This window comes from Bufo gargarizans, chromosome 4, assembly GCF_014858855.1.
Source record: "Bufo gargarizans isolate SCDJY-AF-19 chromosome 4, ASM1485885v1, whole genome shotgun sequence".
NCBI classification, from domain to species: Eukaryota; Metazoa; Chordata; class Amphibia; order Anura; family Bufonidae; genus Bufo; species Bufo gargarizans.
Window position 1 is genome coordinate 473,172,867 of NC_058083.1, and position 19,351 is coordinate 473,192,217.

At 42.0% G+C, this 19,351-nt stretch overlaps 1 protein-coding gene across 1 annotated transcript in view; it reads left to right on the top strand.

Annotated features, from left to right (window-relative positions):
- Positions 1–10,762: 10,762 nt before the first annotated feature.
- LOC122935499 overlaps positions 10,763–19,351 on the top strand; it is a 30,045-nt gene continuing 21,456 nt past the window's right edge. Inside the window, exons 1-3 of the mRNA XM_044291262.1 lie at positions 10,763–10,820; positions 11,491–11,650; positions 11,753–12,374. Coding sequence (XP_044147197.1) covers positions 10,763–10,820; positions 11,491–11,650; positions 11,753–12,374 — 840 coding nt within the window. The remainder of the gene's footprint in view (positions 10,821–11,490; positions 11,651–11,752; positions 12,375–19,351) is intronic.

Consider the following 19,351-nt stretch of genomic DNA (forward strand, 5'->3'; position numbering starts at 1 on the left):
GTGCCTCCATACAGGGCTGCTTTGCAGAGATGGTCTAATGAAATTATGTCTGATAAAGAAGACTTGTGTTGAAGTCATTTGTACAGAATTACATTGTAATCAAATGAATGTACGATATGGTCTCTATGGGTGATATATTACAAGTCGTAGTTTTATTCCGGCCACCTCTCTGCATGTTTGCCGTGCTGCCGCCGGAACTCCGGCCCGCTCCCACTATAGTCAATGGGGCCAGAGTGGTAATCCGGGGGTACGCGTGCACTAGCGGCAGTACGGATCCGACAGGCTGTTCACCCGCCAGAACAGCCTGCCGGAGTTCCTTGCCGCTAGTGTGAAAGTAGCCTTAGCGTATAATTGTGATATGGCATAAATGCCTCAGGAATACTGCTTTATGTTTTATTGCTGCCCCAACAATGTGGCCCTAGGAACAGAAAATGTTGTACATCTCTGGTCTAGAGCCATAATGGTTGAAACAGCAACACAGGTAATACTGTTCACCATGTTGAGAATTCCTTACACACTACCTGAGGTATTAGAGGTGATGCAAGGAGAGATACTCCGTGTTAGCAACTAAGAAACCTTAAAACTGGAGTTTATTAAAACACAGCAGAAAAAAAAACGAAAAAGGAAAATCCAAATTATGGAATAAAATGCTTCAGGATTTATTAGAAATCCTCATAAAATCCATAAGTGACAACAAGGGGCTATCACGCGTTTCAGGCCTCTTTATGCCTTTAGTCATAGCATGCTATGATATAAAATGCATCGTTTAAATACTTCTAAAAAACAATCAGAAAATGCATACAAAAATACTATTAAAATCATGACATCATCCAGTTGGCACATTAACCCTTTACAAGCAACTAGAGAATACAAAAAGTCACCAGGTATTAATAATAAAGAATAAAGTCTTGACGTGCTCATGTATTCAGTATAAAAAATCCAAAATGCTTCCCTGCTCATGAGCTTGTGGCGATAATCTCCACACTGTGCAGGTGAATTAACTCGTTCAATACCTTGCACCATGAGGAGAGAATAGTTTCTACCATTTTTTGTCGACAATGTGCAGAAATATTTCTAATAGCAGCAGTCCAGTTTCAATCAGATGAATGTCTTCTTATTCTGGTTTTATGAAAACTACAGATGTACACTGTAAAAAGAAGCTGACACTTTGAACCATTAGGTTGGCTTCTTGTCTATTTTCGAAAATCCCATAGAAATTAATAGAGACCACACCATGCAAGCACACCCACCGCTTCGTTCACTTGTATGGAATTGCCGGAAATAGCTAAGCCAGCACTCCCGTAGAAATGAGTGGGGAGCGGCCACGCATTCGCGGTGCACTCTCCTTCTCTTTGGAAGCTTCGTTCTAGAGATAGGTGTAGGTCCCAGAGGTGGGACCTGCACTTATCTGACATAGCGATATGCCACCAATTGAGTTAATAAACTCCAGTTTTAACCCTTCTTTGATGTGCATTGGACACCAAATAAGAATTTTAGAGCCAGAATGGAGCCCTCAAAGTTCTATCATTTTTCTCTGTTACATAGGTTTGTTACTTAGTTTGACCTTTTGAAGATGACTGGGCTGTTTCTGATGGTCTCATCTCTCCCTCTATCGACCCATTGCTGTGAAATCACCACTTGACCTGTCTCAATTAGCCTGGACCTCGGCATAACAGCATGCTTGAATCATCCTTGACCACTGCTATGATAGATTATTTCTTTAACTTTGGTGACTTTCTTCTGCCAGGGGCCTACTGCATGTATGGCGTTTAAATGTGATTTTTTATTTTATTTTTTCATTTAGAATTCAGAAAACTTTAGATATGAAATAGCTTTGTAATATACTGTATTTATCAATAGGATACCCAAGCCGAGATCCATTGGATGGACGCCTATGGATATCATGATCTGTGTATGTAGCACAGCATAGGCTCACGGTCCTAACTGATGATTAAAATACATTGCAATTTAATTAAACTTTGAGACATAATCAGCATGAGAATATTTTTCACTATAGGAAATAAACTTGCATAACACTTTTTTCACTACAGAAAAATTCTCACCTATGTTTGAATTTTTGTAATTTTCACAAAGTTACATATCGCTGTTTTTACCCATAGAAAACATTTTACTGCCTCTAAAACATATAAGAAAGAAGCGTTGGGCACCATCTCAAATAAAGCTTCTAACAAAAAGCGATTGTCCACACTAGGCAACCCAAAATAAAACAAAAAGTTTCCTATGCTCAGATGTACACACAAGAACGCTGGTTTCTTGGAGGCCAATAAACCTATCAACATGTTTTTACAGTATGGGACGAAACCAGAGTGCCAATATTACATTTAAAAAAAATAGCATTTACATTTTTATAAAAGATATAAAAAAAGCATAAAATAACTGTTCTGGTATTACTTTAGGAAGTCTGGAGGTATTCAAGTGATTTACCGATGAAAGGTGTTCAGCCAAGTGTAAATTGCTGTAGCCAGGAACAGACTGTTGGTATCTCACAGCTTGGATGACTGGCACCTTGTCACTAGTATAACACACCTATATGAAAAAGTGCCAAAACCAACAAACAGCATAGGTGAAATGAAGAATTTTCAGTTTCCATCCTGATAATGTTAATTTGTTTTGACGTGTCAACTGTAACAAATGTTAAGATGGTAGCTTTGAATGTAAAACCCTTTAATTGCCTTTCATCCTCTTATTTTTAATATATTATTTTATGTATTTAAAAAAAAAAACACATCTTACTCATGCCACCTGTTATGATCCTAGTTCAGATTTAGAAAATTCCTTCAAAAATGTATCATAGTGGCTTTGTGGTACACCAACCACCCCAATAAAAATGATATAAAAATCTCTTTTTCACATCATTATTCCCATATAATTTCCGTTTGGCGTACGCGGCCTACAGTGCAACGTTGGGTTATGTAACCATGCAGCCTATAAAGGAATCAAAAGAAAGATATGTTTGCCATTCAAAAAACCACAACATTGGAATTTTTGAATGTATAAAAAATGTTGTGGTTCGGGAACATTGTTAAAGGGCTGAAGAGCGGTGAAGCATAATTTATGGGGTGGTCATAAAAGGTGCCAGACTGTGTATGACATTGATTACGGAGTTTCTTAAATCTATAAATAATTATGGCCGGTGAAATTTAACGTTAAAATATGGGCGAAAGCATACATTAATTAATGCAATCAACAATCACTCATATGAAAGATGACTGTTCATATGGTCAGACAAAAAAAAGAGTGCAATAATAGATAAAAGAAAAGAATAAAGCCGGAGTAAAAGTAAAAAAGTCAATAACAATTGCAAATAATATGTAAAAAGCAACTACATTTCCGAAAGAAATCTAACAATGATCCAACTGGAATAGTATATTAAACTATATTATTAACCAATGTCAATGAGCTGTGTCAAAGCCAATCAGTCCAGGTACAACCTTCACCTCTCTTCCACAGAGAGCTGGTAAACTTTAATATACACGTTGTATTTACCAGCTCACTTTGTCAGTGTGCTCTGCATTATCACATAGCATTTTAATAGCGTTTGCCACGGTTAATTTCATTAGGTGATGACATGAAACCTTAAAGGAAATGCTACTTTTGACCTTTGAAGAGAAAACCTTTCTGTGAACTCAAATTATTCGTCTCAAAGTCATAAAGGCTTCACATTTTAGATGCAAGTTATTTATTTTGCGAAAGTCTGTGGAACATTTTAATACTGTCCTGAACAAAAACACAGACTTTGTGGCTATTCATTTTTTTTTCTTATCTGTAAGTACTTTTTTTTTTTTTTTGTACAATTAAAATATGTATGCGATATAGATTTAACTTTTGCTTGTATTAGCCGGAGGATGATTTACAAGGCTTTCTGATTAAATAATTTTAAATACTTGTTGATGGATCTTGGCCAGGTTTGGTAATAAATTATGTATTATTAGAAAGAAGCACAAAGGAATATTTTAAAGCTATGAAGTTGCAATGCTTCATTTTTTTCATATGGTAAATTGGCGAGTACAAACATTGCAAATAAAATTATTCGAGAATTGCATTTTTTTTTTTTTTACATTCACACTTTGTGATTTCATTAAATTAGCATTAACAAAAGACATCATAGAAGTCTAAAAAGTTAATAGCGTGAGTTCAGCTCAGTATGTACAAGTAAAAAAAAAAAAATATCAAAAGAAGTCAAAGGGACTGTTTTAAACAACCCGTTGGGGCATGTTGGCTAAATGGGAAGGGGGATCACAATTGGGAGCTCTCGATCGGAGCTCTCGATCTACAAGCCATTCATCATGGCTCTCAAGCATCCTGATAGGCACTCAGTTCCCCACTTTTAAACACTCACTAGTTACACTATATATAAAATACTGTGCAACTTCAGCAGATGTAATTTATCATATAGACAAAGTTAATACAAGGCACTTACTAATGTATTGTGATTGTCCATATTGCCTCCTTTGCTGGCTTGATTGATTTTTCCATCACATTATACACTGCTTGTGCCCCCCACAGTGCCCCGCCACTTTAAAATTGGCCTATCCCCTTAACTTTGACCTTCACAGCAGCCCGCCCCTTTAACAGTGAGTTTCACAGCACCCAACTTCCTTGACAGTGACCTCCTCAGGGGTCCTCCCCTTTAACAATGACCTTTACAGTACCCCTCTGCCTTAACAGTGATCTCCGCAGCAGTTGCCCCTTTAATAGTGGCCCCTGCCCCTTAACAGTGACCTCCACAGTGCCCGCCCCTTTAACAGTCACCTCCACAGCGCCCTGCCCCTTTAATACTAGGGCTACATGATGACATGTGTCGCTCAACATTTTGTCTCAACAATGATAGGCTATGGTGTCGCACTGCGACATGTGACATACTGCGACACAACAGTTGCAAAAAATCCATCCAAGATGTAGCAGTGTAGTAGTGCCCTATGTGTCGTGCGACACATGTCGTCGTGTAGCCCTAGCCTAAAGCTGACCTACAGCAGTGAATGAAAATGGCTAGGTTGTTATGGAAACCTGGAGTAAAACTGTGTGTATGTGGAGACTAAGGCTGGGTTCACACCTGAGCATTTTACAGTGCGTTCCTACGCGCTGTAAAACGCTCAACAGGCAAAAGCCAATGATTGTCTAAGGGCATGGTTCTCACCTGAGCGTTTTACAGCACATACGAACGCGCTGTAAAACGCCCTACGCCCCAAGAAGTACAGGAGCTTCTTTGGAGCGCATTGTTCACGTTCCCGCCCATAGACTTTAGCGGGAACGGGCCTAAATGGGCGTTTGCTTGTTTCCTGAGGGTATTTTATGTGATTTCTGAGTAGAACTCAGACTGCTGATGTCACCACCAGCCTCCATTGTGTGTGATGGCTGGTGGCGACACCAGCAGTCTGAGTTCTACTCAGAAATCACATAAAATACCCTCAGAAACAACGCATGTTGAGAGTGGGTGTGCCCATAATTAAATTTTCAATTTAAAAAAAAAAGGTGTTCACAACAGTATAATCCAAATCAACTTTATGTCACAACCAGACAGCTGAGAAGCTCTGACAGAGGCCTTTCAGAACCTCCTCCTTGAGTTTCTGTGTTGTGGTATTCAGTTCCTCCTCTCGTTAGCCTCTCTCAGCTGTCATGTGTTGGACTAATTGCTTCCCTTTAAATTCCTCCCCAGAATGCTTTTCTGGGCGGCTTATACTTCTTCCTGGAGTGTGTGCATGCTGACTTTGTTCTCCTGTCTGCTACAAAGCTAAGTGTTGTACCTTTATCTGTTATTTTCTGTTTGCTGGATCCCAGGTGACCCTGACTCCCTCCGTATCTTGTGTAGGGAGCCGGTGGTCGTGTCCCCTCACTATTGTAGGGTGCTCGGGGCTTTATAGTCAAGGTTCGTGGATATGCAAACCTCCACCATTAGGATCTTTGCATAGGCTGAGCAGCCAGGGAAAGTGCCAGGTCTTCTGCAGGGGTCTCCCTTGGTTCCTTAGCTTTTGGATCCAGCGAGTCATTTATACATGTTGCTTTGCCTTGTTTCCTGTACACCGTCCGTGACATTATAAGCCGCCATAACCGTCTCAAGCATGGATCCGGTTTCACTTTTGGCTGAACGCTTCCAGGGTCTTTCATTGGAGGTAGCTGATCTCCGTAAGACTTTTTCTCAGCTTCAAGTGACCGGTTCAGCTTGCGTTCATGGAGTTTGTTCTGAGCCTAAGATCTCGCTCCTGGATACGTTCTCCGGGGGTAGTGAGAATTTTGTGCGTTTTAGAGAGACTTGCAAACTCCATTTTCGCCTTCTTCCCCACTCCTCTGGTGATGAGGAACGGAGGGTGGGGATCATTATATCGCTGCTCAGAGGTAACGCTCAGTCCTGGGCCTTTTCACTGCCGGAGGGGGCACGGCCTCTCCGTTCAGTGGATGAATTCTTTTTAGCCCTGGGTCAGATATATGATGATCCGGATCGTATTGCTCTGGCTGAGTCTAAACTACGTCTATTATGCCAGGGTAAACAATCCGCAGAAATATACTGCTCAGAATTTCGGAGATGGGCAGTTGATACTGGTTGGAATGATGCTGCGCTCCGAAGTCAATTTTGCCATGGTCTTTCAGAGGGATTGAAAGATGCATTTGCCTTTCATGAGAGGCCTATTTCTTTGGACTCTGCTATGTCTCAGGCCGTTCGTATTGACAGGCGTCTTAGAGAGAGAGGAGAGATGTCCCCTTCCTGTCATACTCAGTCCCAGGACAGTGCAGCGCTCCCATTCTGTGCGCAGGGGTCTCAGTCGCCGTCAGCCCCTTCTGAGCAGGAGCCCATGCAGCTGGGGTTGATTGCTTCTGACAATAGAAGATTCAGCTCGCATGGGAGGGTTTGTTTTTGTTGTGGAGGTATAAATCATTTGGCAAATATTTGTCCCTCTAGGAGATTCAGGCAGTTTTCTGGGAGTAATAAAGAAACAAACAGGAAAAAATCTTTTAAAAATGTTCCGTCTGTTACTATTGGCAGGGTTGAGGCGGAAATTGAAGGTTTTCCATTTGCTTGTAGTTCCCGTTTTGTCCTGCCGGAGTGACTTTTGCAGAGAGAATTGCCTCATGACATCTGTTTCTGAGGTTGCTACTAAGACTGTACCATCTTTTCTCTCTGAATTTTCAGATGTCTTCTCTGAGAGTGGAGTTCAGGATTTGCCCCCGCACAGGGAGCCCTATTAATCTCATCCCAGACGCCAAGCTGCCTAAATCTCGTTTATACAATCTTTCCCAACCTGAGAGGATCGCTATGCGTGCTTATATCTCTGAGAGTCTGAGAAAGGGACACATACGACCCTCGAAGTCACCTGTTGCCGCTGGTTTTTTCTTTGTTAAGAAAAAAGATGGTTCATTAAGACCTTGTCTGGATTTCAGGGAGCTGAACAATATCACAATTCGTGACCCTTATCCGCTTCCTCTGATCCCGGACCTGTTTAACTAGGTTGTTGGGGCTAAAGTCTTTTCCAAATTAGATCTAAGAGGGGCATACAACCTGGTCAGGGTCAGAGAAGGGGACGAATGGAAGACGGCCTTCAATACCCCTGAGGGCCATTTTGAAAATTTGGTTATGCCTTTTGGTTTGATGAATGCCCCAGCCGTTTTTCAGCATTTCGTGAACAGCATTTTTTATCATTTGATGGGAAAATTTGTATTGGTGTATTTGGATGACATTTTGATTTTTTCTCCCGATTTCAAAACTCATAAGGAACATTTACGTCAGGTCTTGCTCATCCTGCGGGAGAATAAATTATATGCGAAACTGGAAAAATGTGTGTTTGCGGTTCCAGAAATTCAATTTCTGGGGTTTCTTCTCTCCGCTTCTGGTTTTCGCATGGACCCTGAGAAGGTCCGCGCTGTGCTTGAGTGGGAGCTTCCTGAGAATCAGAAGGCGCTGATGCGTTTTTTGGGCTTTGCCAATTATTACAGTAAGTTCATTTTGAATTATTATTTTATTGTTAAACCACTCACTGATATGACCAGAAAGGGGGTAGATTTTTCTTCTTGGTCAGTAGAGGCGCGTAAGGCTTTTTCTGATATCAAGGAGAGTTTTGCTTCCGCTCCCATCTTGGTGCAACCTGATGTTTCTTTACCCTTCATAGTTGAGGTTGATGCTTCTGAGGTGGGTGTGGGGGCGGTCTTGTCTCAGGGTTCCTCTCCTGCCAATTGGCGACCGTGTGCCTTTTTCTCAAGAAAACTCTCCTCCGCAGAGAGAAATTACGATGTGGGAGATAGGGAATTGTTGGCCATCAAGTTGGCTTTTGAGGAATGGCGCCATTGGCTAGAGGGAGCCAGACACCCTATTACCGTATTTACTGACCATAAAAATCTGGCCTACTTGGAGTCAGCCAAGCGTCTGAACCGGAGACAGGCCAGATGGTCTTTGTTCTTTTCTAGGTTTAATTTTGTTGTCACGTTCCGCCCTGGAGTTAAGAATGTGAAGGCAGATGCCCTGTCACGTTGTTTTCCGGGAGGCGGGAATTTTGAAGACCCGGGTCCCATTTTGGCTGAAGGTGTGGTGGTCTCTGCTCTTTTTCCTGAATTGGAGGCAGAGGTGCAGGCAGCCCAGTCAGAGGCTCCTGATCTTTGTCCTCCTGGGAGGTTGTTTGTGCCTCTCGCTTTAAGACACAAGATTTTTAAAGAACACCACGATACGGTCCTTGCTGGGCACCCGGGGGTAAGAGCCACACTGGATCTCATCGCTCGGAGATTCTGGTGGCCTGCGCTTCGTAAGTCGGTTGAGGGTTTTGTGGCAGCCTGCGAGACTTGCGCTCGTGCCAAAGTCCCTCATTCACGGCCATCAGGTCCTCTCCTTCCCTTACCCATTCCTTCCCGTCCTTGGACACATCTGTCCATGGACTTCATAACGGACCTTCATAACGGACCTTCATAACGGGAAGACCGTGATTCTGGTGGTGGTGGACCGTTTTAGCAAAATGGTTCATTTCATCCCTTTTCCTGGTTTGCCCAATGCTAAGACGCTGGCGCAGGCATTTATTGATCACATCGTCAAATTGCACGGTATTCCTTCAGACATAGTCTCTGATAGGGGCACGCAGTTTGTTTCCAGATTCTGGAAGGCTTTCTGTTCTCGCTTGGGGGTTCGGTTGTCATTCTCTTCTGCTTTCCACCCGCAGTCGAATGGCCAGACAGAGCGCGTCAATCAGAATCTGGAGACATATCTGCGCTGTTTTGTGGCGGAGAATCAAGAGGATTGGTGTTCTTTTTTGTCCCTTGCTGAGTTTGCTTTAAATAACCGTCGTCAGGAGTCCTCTGATAAGTCACCATTTTTTGGTGCATATGGGTTTCATCCGCAGTTTGGGACTTTCTCGGGAGAGGGGTCTTCTGGTTTACCTGATGAGGACAGATTCTCCTCCTCTTTGTCATCTATTTGGCAAAAGAGTCAGGATAATCTAAAGAGCATGAGTGAGAGATATAAGCGTGTGGCAGATAAGAGACGTGTGCTTGGTCCGGACCTGAATGTTGGTGATCTGGTGTGGTTGTCTACCAAGAATATCAAATTGAAGGTTCCCTCCTGGAAATTGGGTCTGAGGTTTATTGGGCCTTACAAAATCCTGTCTGTCATCAATCCTGTTGCATACCGTCTTGATCTTCCTCAGACTTGGAAGATCCATAATGTTTTTCATAAGTCCTTATTGAAACCATATGTTCAACCCATTGTACCCTCGCCTTTGCCTCCTCCTCCGATTATGGTTGATGGGAATCTTGAATTTCAGGTCTCTAGGATTGTGGATTCTCGTCTTGTCCGCGCTTCTCTTCAGTACCTTGTTCATTGGGAGGGGTATGGTCCTGAGGAGAGGATGTGGGTCCCAGTGACGGACATTAAGGCCTCTCGTCTCATCAGGGCTTTCCATAGGTCCCATCCTGAGAAGGTGGCTTCTGAGTGTCCGGAGTCCACTCGTAGAGGGAGGGGTACTGTCACAACCAGACAGCTGAGAAGCTCTGACAGAGGCCTTTCAGAACCTCCTCCTTGAGTTTCTGTGTTGTGGTATTCAGTTCCTCCTCTCGTTAGCCTCTCTCAGCTGTCATGTGTTGGACTAATTGCTTCCCTTTAAATTCCTCCCCAGAATGCTTTTCTGGGCGGCTTATACTTCTTCCTGGAGTGTGTGCATGCTGACTTTGTTCTCCTGTCTGCTACAAAGCTAAGTGTTGTACCTTTATCTGTTATTTTCTGTTTGCTGGATCCCAGGTGACCCTGACTCCCTCCGTATCTTGTGTAGGGAGCCGGTGGTCGTGTCCCCTCACTATTGTAGGGTGCTCAGGGCTTTATAGTCAAGGTTCGTGGATATGCAAACCTCCACCATTAGGATCTTTGCATAGGCTGAGCAGCCAGGGAAAGTGCCAGGTCTTCTGCAGGGGTCTCCCTTGGTTCCTTAGCTTTTGGATCCAGCGAGTCATTTATACATGTTGCTTTGCCTTGTTTCCTGTACACCGTCCGTGACACTTTATTACTACAACTACACAATGCACCACAGAACAAAAAGATGGCAAAGTCTTTATTATAATTAATTAAGCTTGTATAGCTTGCAATTGCCATGGCACCTCCCCCTCCGGTAATATGAAATAGGCCGCAAACTTGTCCCTTATGGTGGCTCCATGTGTGGTACCACGGGCGCCGGTGCAATTTGTACTCGTCATGGAATGCACCAATGAAACCGCAAAATTGAATCCATCCCTTTTTCGTACAAAATTGTGAAGGCAACAAACTTCCTTAACCGCAGAGATGGCGTTCTTCAATTTCAGGTTGATTGGAGAGTGCAGAAAGCGCCATTTGTTTGACAGTATGCCAAATGCACACTCCACCACCCTGCGAGCTCTGGTTAGTCTCTAATTAAAGACCCTTTTCTCAAGGCACAGTCCTCGGCTTGAGTAGGGCCTCATAAGATGCTCACCCAGAGCAAATGCCTCGTCACCTACAAATACGAAAGGCATAGCCGGATCAGCGGTGCCAGGCAGCTTGGTGTGGGGAACAGAGCATTGGTATTCAACATTCGTCCAAAATCTGAATGAGCGAATACTGCAGAGTCTGAGCTGCTTCCATATGATCCAACATCTATGTATCTGAAGCAGTAGTTGGCATCAGATACGTAAAAAAGGACAATGGAAAAGTATTTCTTATAATTAAAAAATCTACTGCCACTCGTCTTGGGTTTTATCACACGGATATGCTTTCTGTCTAGCGCCCCCCACACAATTAGGAAAATTGCATGTTTGGTAAAATTTGTGAGCAATTTTCTGCCACTCATCCTTGTTCGGTTTGGACATCACAACCGCATGAAGGATATCCCATATGGCACTGCATGTTTCCCGGATGATGTCGCTTGCTGACGATTTACCAATCATGAAGGCAGAGTGCAGACTGACCAATGACTGTCCAGTTGCTAAATACCTAAGATATGGAAAAGGAAAGATAAATTACATTAGTTGATGTTTATATCTTTTTTTCAACAGTCAATACCCTGAAATCAAAATGGAAGAGCCTCAAGGATGCCTTCATTCGGCACCGACGCAAGGAGCGGGAGTACAGAAGCGGAGCTGCTGCAATGGCCCCATCAAGTTACAGTCACTCTGAGCAATTGGCTTTTCTAGTGCCCTGCACAGAAATGCGTAGGTAGGTTAATTCAATATGAATGTTTGTGAGGGTTATGTGTGACAGTACATTCATTTATAATCATATATTGCACATACTTTTATATACTTTACTTTTTTACAGCACTGACCGTAGCTGGAAGGCTACAGAGAAGCAAGATGAGGAGGCCACCAGGGAAAGTGACGCTTGCATCTCTACTGGGCCCGCAAGTACACCACCACCAAATCCCACCACACCATCATCAACCCCCACACCTACTGCTCCACCTGCCCAGGAACCGACCAGTGGTAGGGCCAATCCCAGATCACGCAGAAAGAGGCCGGAACGAGAAAAGGACCGGCTTATTGATTGCCTGGATGCCATGGCCCATCCGGCCCCCAGGCTTTCGTGCAAGGCCCTTTTCCTCCTCAGCTTGGAGGACAAAATGAAAAGGGTGCCTAGGAGTCGACAGACTGAAGTACGGGACGCAATCACACGCTGTATTGACTCCTTCATTCCACCTGATGGTACCACACATCAGACTACTGCGCCTCTACATGCACCACCCATGCACATACACACGCCTCAAACATACCCACAAACACCCATGCAACACCATCACGACACATGGCAGCCACGAACACATTCGTCCTATGGTTATCCCTCCACCAACCTGGGGCACAGCACCACCACACAAACGCAGATTGGTGCCCGCTCACGTGGAATGAGGGAGGAGATGCAGGAGGACTTAGCGTTCTCACAACTTGTGAGTTATTAGATCTGTCACTCTAGGCACCTTTTTCATTTTGGCCTCCAGGGTGTTTAACCACGTTGAGGAGGCAAAATGCCGTGCACCTTGTCTTTGTTTTTATAGAAATATTGCACTTGTTTCTTTGCAACGTTTGCACTTTTAATTGCACTTTTAATTATTATTATACTTTTATTAATATTTTATTAATATTTTATTAATATTTAACTCTCAAGCGTTGGTGTCTTTTTGGTTATATTTTGGGGGGTCGTTTATTTGAACTAGGTATGGTTGTGCTACACATATTTCGGACAGTCACACATGCCATACCCCCTGCACAAACACACATAGGTCACAACCTGCAGCAGCACAGGATTATTTGTGCAGTGATTTGTCTACTTACTGCAACGTTATGAGCAGCCTTTCCACTGGTGCTATGCTGTCCCTCATGAATGTCTCCTGCCGTTTCAAATGGATGGACATCAATCCCAGGAGCTCATCAAAGCTGTTGTAAAAAAAAATTGTGAGGGTTAACTATACTGACAAAAATAACTAATGTAGCATGCTACCATTATAGACTCCACAACAATAAGTTTTGTATATGTACTAACCTGTTTATGGACATCCGTATGTAGGAAAAAAAATTTCCTCATGTGCACGAAGGCTTTCGTACATCACCCAGAACTGTCCTCTTGCTGTCGGTTCGCAATCACTGGATGGACCCCGAACTGTTGCCTGTTCAGTCTCCTTCTCCTCAAACGCATAATAAGCACTGCTGATACTATTGCTGCTGTTTGCCGTCTTTTGCGGAGATCCATGGTTATTACAGACTGTTCCACACTCTACTCACACAGGAAAACACACAGGAAATAGCTCCGCAGGAAGTCTCTTTCATTGGACACCTCAAGTGTAGACATGGCAGTTTTTCATTGGATACCTCTGTTGTCAATCATAAAAACGCGCGTTTCCAATACAAAAACGCCTCAAAAACACCCAATAAAAACGCTTGTAAAAAGCGCATACGGAATACGCTCAGGTGTGAACCCAGCCTAAGGGCCTGCGAGCTTCTATTGGCTGATAAGGGACATGTGACCGTGTGTATGGCAGTTGGGATATGAAGAGAAAGACTTGCAGGCTTGTATTGGCTAATTCAGGTAATTTTTGGGGAATTTCTCAGGAATGGTACATCCTAGAGAGCTGTGACCCCCACAAGATTTCTTTCCAGGTATCAAGGGATGTGTATACCAAGTTTCGTTAAAATCGATGGTTGCATTTTTTTAGTGATCGCGGAACATATACACATACATACATATGTACGTCCTTCTTTATATATATAGATGTGACAAAGGCTCAATTAAGTTGAGCTGAAACGTTGCAGAAGCATAGGTGAATTAAGACATTTACATTTTTTCACTTTATTTTGGAGTTCTGCCTCTTTTTCCTTTTTGTAATAAGTAATTAATATATAAAATAAATTTATGTAATACGATATATTGTATGAATGCTTAGGAAGCTTCAGTACCATAATGTCAGGGAATTGTTATTTATGCAGTTGCCTGGTACTGTTTAGCTTACTGAAAACTAGATGTAATCGAATCATTCAAAATTCCATTTAGGTTCAATTCCAGTAAAAATCTATTCTACCCGCTCCAGTTGGCCTGACAATTTGTGCATGACGCTCTGATGTGTCAGAGAACATATTTTTTTCATGTTGTCTGTCACCATTTTTTAAAATGATTTTTTTAAATTCTTTTTAACCCCCTCTCTGCCCCAAAATTTACCAAATTGAATCACCAGAAATATGGATTTGGGTGCAACTGTTACAAAACTTTGATTTGTTTAGAATCAATTCGCTCATCTCTTTTGAAGACTAGTGTTGAGCGAACTTCTGTTTTCAAGTTCGGCGTACAAGGTTTGTGTTATCTAAGAATTCCATTATGGATTCCACTACCACAGACCATAACTTATGGTAATGAAATCCGTAACAGAATTCTTGGACAACCCGAACCTTGTACGCCGAACTTGAAAGTACAAGTTCGCTCATCCCTATTGAAGACAAAAAATCCTCGTATGGGCGAAGGGTCGGTGCTGCCGGTATCTTCTCAGTCCTTGTTGGTGGAGTTGCCAGGTCTCCAAAGGAGTGATAAGAAGTGCAATAGGATGCTGTGTACTGAGATCGTACACAATGTGATACCTCTTGGCGCAAGACCACAACCGTGATAGGGTGACTCTTTTTTTAAATGTTTTTTTTTTATTGGATGACAACGCGTTTCGGAGTAAAAATACTCCTTTTTCAAGTCTTTGCAACCGGGCGAAGGCAAGTAGCATGGCCAGTCAAAATAACTTAGGTCTGGGCTGCTGTGTGTGGCATGGCCAAAGACTTGAAAAAGGAGTATTTTTACTCCGAAACGCGTTGTCATCCAATAAAAAACGTTTACAAAAAGAGTCATCCTATCACAGTCATTGTCTTGCGCCAAGAGGTATCACATTGTGTACAATCTCAGTACACAGCATCCTATCAAAACTACAAAGCCGGCATATCATTTGCCTGTGTTGCCAGAACATACATCTAATGTTATTTGTGAGTTTTTATCCCTCTGTCATTGTTACTATGTCATTGTTTTATTATCATTACTAACCTGTTTACTATAAGTCTCCGTTTCTTTTTTACATTCTTTTACTTAGTTGTGAACTCTCAGCACCCTGGGATATATTCTCAGTGTAGTCTTAAGCTATTTAATCAATGTCACAATCTCATTTTTTTCTCCTCCTAGCGATGTTGCTGCAATCTCAGCCGTTCCACCTTCAGCATCCTCCTCTTGTTTCCTTATCTGTAATTACTCTTCATATTTCATCTGTCATTTCTGAGACAGTCAGATGCAACCTGAGACTGTATCATTAAAAGTAAGTCAATTTTCTAACCAATTATAGTTAGCAGTCTATCATGTCGTTGCGCTAACAAATCAGGGAAATAACGTGCATTTGCCTTGCTGTAAATATTTTTGCTAAATCCCAATGGAAAAAAATGTGTTATGACAGTACATAAAAAAAAATGTATAGGTTCACAAAAAAACATAATTTCTTCCTGTTGCTTACGTAGCACCATCATATTCTGCATCTCTGTCCTCAGTGGGGCTCACATTGTGATTTCCCTTTTAGATACAAATACACAGAAACATTTCATAATCCAGGTTTAAGGCTTCATCCACTTTTATGCTGGATACTCCGTTCTGATAAAAAATCTAGAAAAAAAGTAGTGCAACATTGATAACGGAAAGGGAACCCAACAGACCCCGACTGACACAGTGCGTTTCGTTTATGTGCTGAATTGCTTTTATGAGTTACAAGAACCTAACACCATAAAATAACGCCCTTCCTTGCTACCGAATTGCAAAAAAAGGGGAGGGAAATTTATTATACTTGCTATGCCAGATTTTTGCCACATCAAATTTTTTGTGCACACCTTTTTACATCACGTGTGGCGCTTTTCAGAAAATTGTGTGTTAAATGGCCGGAGCTTAAATTTGACTTTCTGGCCCAAAAAGGCACAAAAATGCTCCCAATTTATTTAATACTTGGTTGTGCTGAAACCTTCAAAACTGGAGTATGCGCTTATAGAATGGTGTCCCAGATGGGGGAAACCTGACTGTCAGACTGTGTAGGGATACAATTGTCAATTTATTCATACATTTCTAGGAGAACAGATGTATAGCACAATGGAAATTAGGTTGAAATTATATTATTTATTTAAATTATTATATATAAATTGGGAGGGAAGATTCATCGTCAGGTAAGCCTATTTTTCCTGCCAGAGCTTTGGGGCACAGGCATAGTCAACTGTCCGGAATTTGAAGGGACTGTCCCTGATTTTCAGAAACAGTCACAGCAAATTTCAGTTGTCCCTGGCCGAAAACGTGCAGGATTAATGATATGTGGATGTTTCAGGGCAGAAGTTGGGGCTTTCCCATGGGGTGGGGTTTTGGGTGCCCCAATTTTGCCAACCTAAATGTTGGTAAGTATGCACAGGCAGATATGGCGTGATAGGAGTGATTGGAGTGTCTGGAGTTTTAGTGCCAAAGACATAAGGGGCAGTAGAAGAAGCTTCCAAAGTAACACCAGAGACTGGAGTAAGAGAGCCGGGTACTCACCCTCCACCAGATGGAGAATTGTGCAATTAGGTAGTACCAGTAAAGGGTGTGGGTGCCAGGAGTCAGACAATTGTGCCAATCTGATATTGATGACCTATCCTGAGGATAGACAATTTTATATAACTGCACAACTCCTTTACCCTTTAAGAGCAGACAATGTCCCCTCCCCCATTATTTCTTTCTTACTTTTGCAACCTTCATTTTCTGGACGTCACAGGGTTTACAATAATTTACCCAAACAGAGAGGCCAGAGCTCCAACTCCTCTGCTACCCTTTACACAGCCAAAAAGTAGTCCTAAAATGTATGCCGGCCTACCACCATTAGTGGTGCTTAAGAACTGACCGAAGACGGGTTTATTAAGTTTAATGGGAGTGGTATAAATTTATCTTCAATAAACCCGGAATTACATAATTTAAAGGGCTTGTCTAATGCTTAGATATTGATGATCTATCCTCAGGATCGGTCATCAATATCAGATTGATGGGGGTCCAACACACCACACCCTTTCCAATCAGCTGTTTGAAGAGACCGTGGTGCTTGTGCGAGCGCTGTGTCCTCTTCACTGTTAACTTGTTCACCATCTACATTGTAGCAGCGGGACTCTGTAATTACACCTTCCTCTCCCATTCAATTGAACTGGAGAGGAAGGTATAATTACATTGCGCCGCTGCTATGATCTATTTTGTAAATATGTGATCTGCACTCCAATGTGCCGGTCTGGGTGCTCGTGTGAGAAGAGAATTTTGAGCGTAGGAATATCCACGGCACTCCAGTCAAGAGTCAAGATATGCAATTCTTTTTAATCACCAAAGAAGTGTTAACATCACTTATTATTCCATACAGTATTATTTATATCCAGGAATAGAACAAAAATATTAGCCACATTGTATTCCCCGGACGTTTCGGTCTGAATTAGACCTTTATCAGCGGGATCTGTGAACAACATATCATATCTCAGATTGTAACCTGGAATATAATGTACGGAAGAATGATGTATATGAGAAAAAAATTATAAGTGGAGGTCCAGAAGAAAAGTATGAAAAGAAGTGGGTGGGAAAGTAGAGTAAATAGTGTTCTCAGGTGCATATAATGAGGGGCACCTCGATTAACATGAATGGCAATGAAGTAGTTAATAGTTGAAATATGCTTTAGTGATGCAAGGAAAACATTTAACGTGGTTAAATATTGCAAGAAGATTTCCTCATTGGCAGGAGGGTATACTCTATCCTAGATGTATGTTCATTGGTCTAGAGGTTGGTTTAAATGGCCGCAGGTACGTGGCATCGGTGGGTGATGTCACGGTTAGTGACGTCACCGTGCTGAGGTGAAGAGGGCATGTGCTTGCGCATAGAATCAAGAGCGTCCTATGCAATGTTCGGTCGGAGGCGTGCGCATGGCAAGCAGGGAGGAGCAGTACATATGACAGAGAACTGGCAGTGTGGGCAAAGCAGGAACGGGATGTGTGTGTGTGTATATGTATGTGGGACAGAGAGATGCGTGATCAAGGTAGACATGCTGAAGAAGAGGAATTAGCGTGGGAAAGGAATGAACCAAAATAATAGAGGAAACATGAGATAATGCAGTGAGTCGGAGTGATAATGTAGTGAAGGAGGCATAATAAAAGATGGAAAAAAATAAAAATACATAAAATAAAATAAACCATGTATAGTAGGACAAGGTGATCTTACAACAGTGTAAGGAAAATAATAAAGTAATAATTCTAATCATGGTATATGAAGGAATATCAGACAAGAAGAAAATGATCAATCAAATGAAAAAATTACGATCAACAAAGTGAAAAACATCAAATGAAAAACATGAAAAAAATTGAAGAAAATACCAATACATGAAAAGCATGCAAATAAAAAATCATGAACCAAATATTAATTAGCTGCTAGTAAATAATACAATGAAATAGAATGTTAGTAACTGAAAACTGCAATCATGGAGGTGAGAGGGGATTAAGGGAGAGGGGAGTTGGTTGGTTTAAGGGAAAGGAGGTGGGGGAAGATGGGGGGGGGGGGGGAATTCTCACCCATGGTCACCTAATCCCAATCAGAGTGTCTAGAATAAAGACAAAATAGTCATTATTATTATATAAATAAGAAGTTACATTCCCTATTTTGTCCTCTAGGTGATAGTGTCCAATCTATGGATCCAAAAGGACTCTCGTTTGAACTGACCGACCCCCCCTCTCCCTTAACCCCCCTCACCTCAATGATTGCAGTTTCCCTTACTAACATCCTACTTCATTGTATTATTTACTCCCAGCTAATTAATATTTGGTTCATGATTTTTTTATTTGCATGCTTTTCATGTATTGATATTTTCTTCAAATTTTTTTCACGTTTTTCATTTGATGTTTTTTCATTTGATTGATTATTTTATTCTTGTCTGACTACTCCTTCATATACCATAATTGGAATTATTACTTTATTATTTTTCCTTATACTGTTGTAAGATCACCTTGTCCTACTATACATGGTTTATTTTATTTTATGCATTTTTATTTTTTTGCATCTTTTATTATGCCTCCATCACTACATTATCACTCCTACTCACTGCATTATCTCATGTTTCCTTTATTATTTTGGTTCATTCCTTTCCCACGCTAATTCCCCTTCTTCAGCATGTCTACGTACATTGGGCATTTCTCTGTCCCACATACATATACACACACACACACATCCCGTTCCTGCTTTGCCCACACTGCCAGTTCTCTTTCATACTCCACCTCCCTACTTGCCATGCACATGCCTCTGACCCACACTGCATAGGTCGCTCTTGACTCTATGCGCAAGCTCATGCCCTCTTCACCTCAGCGCGGTGATGTCACTAACCGTGAC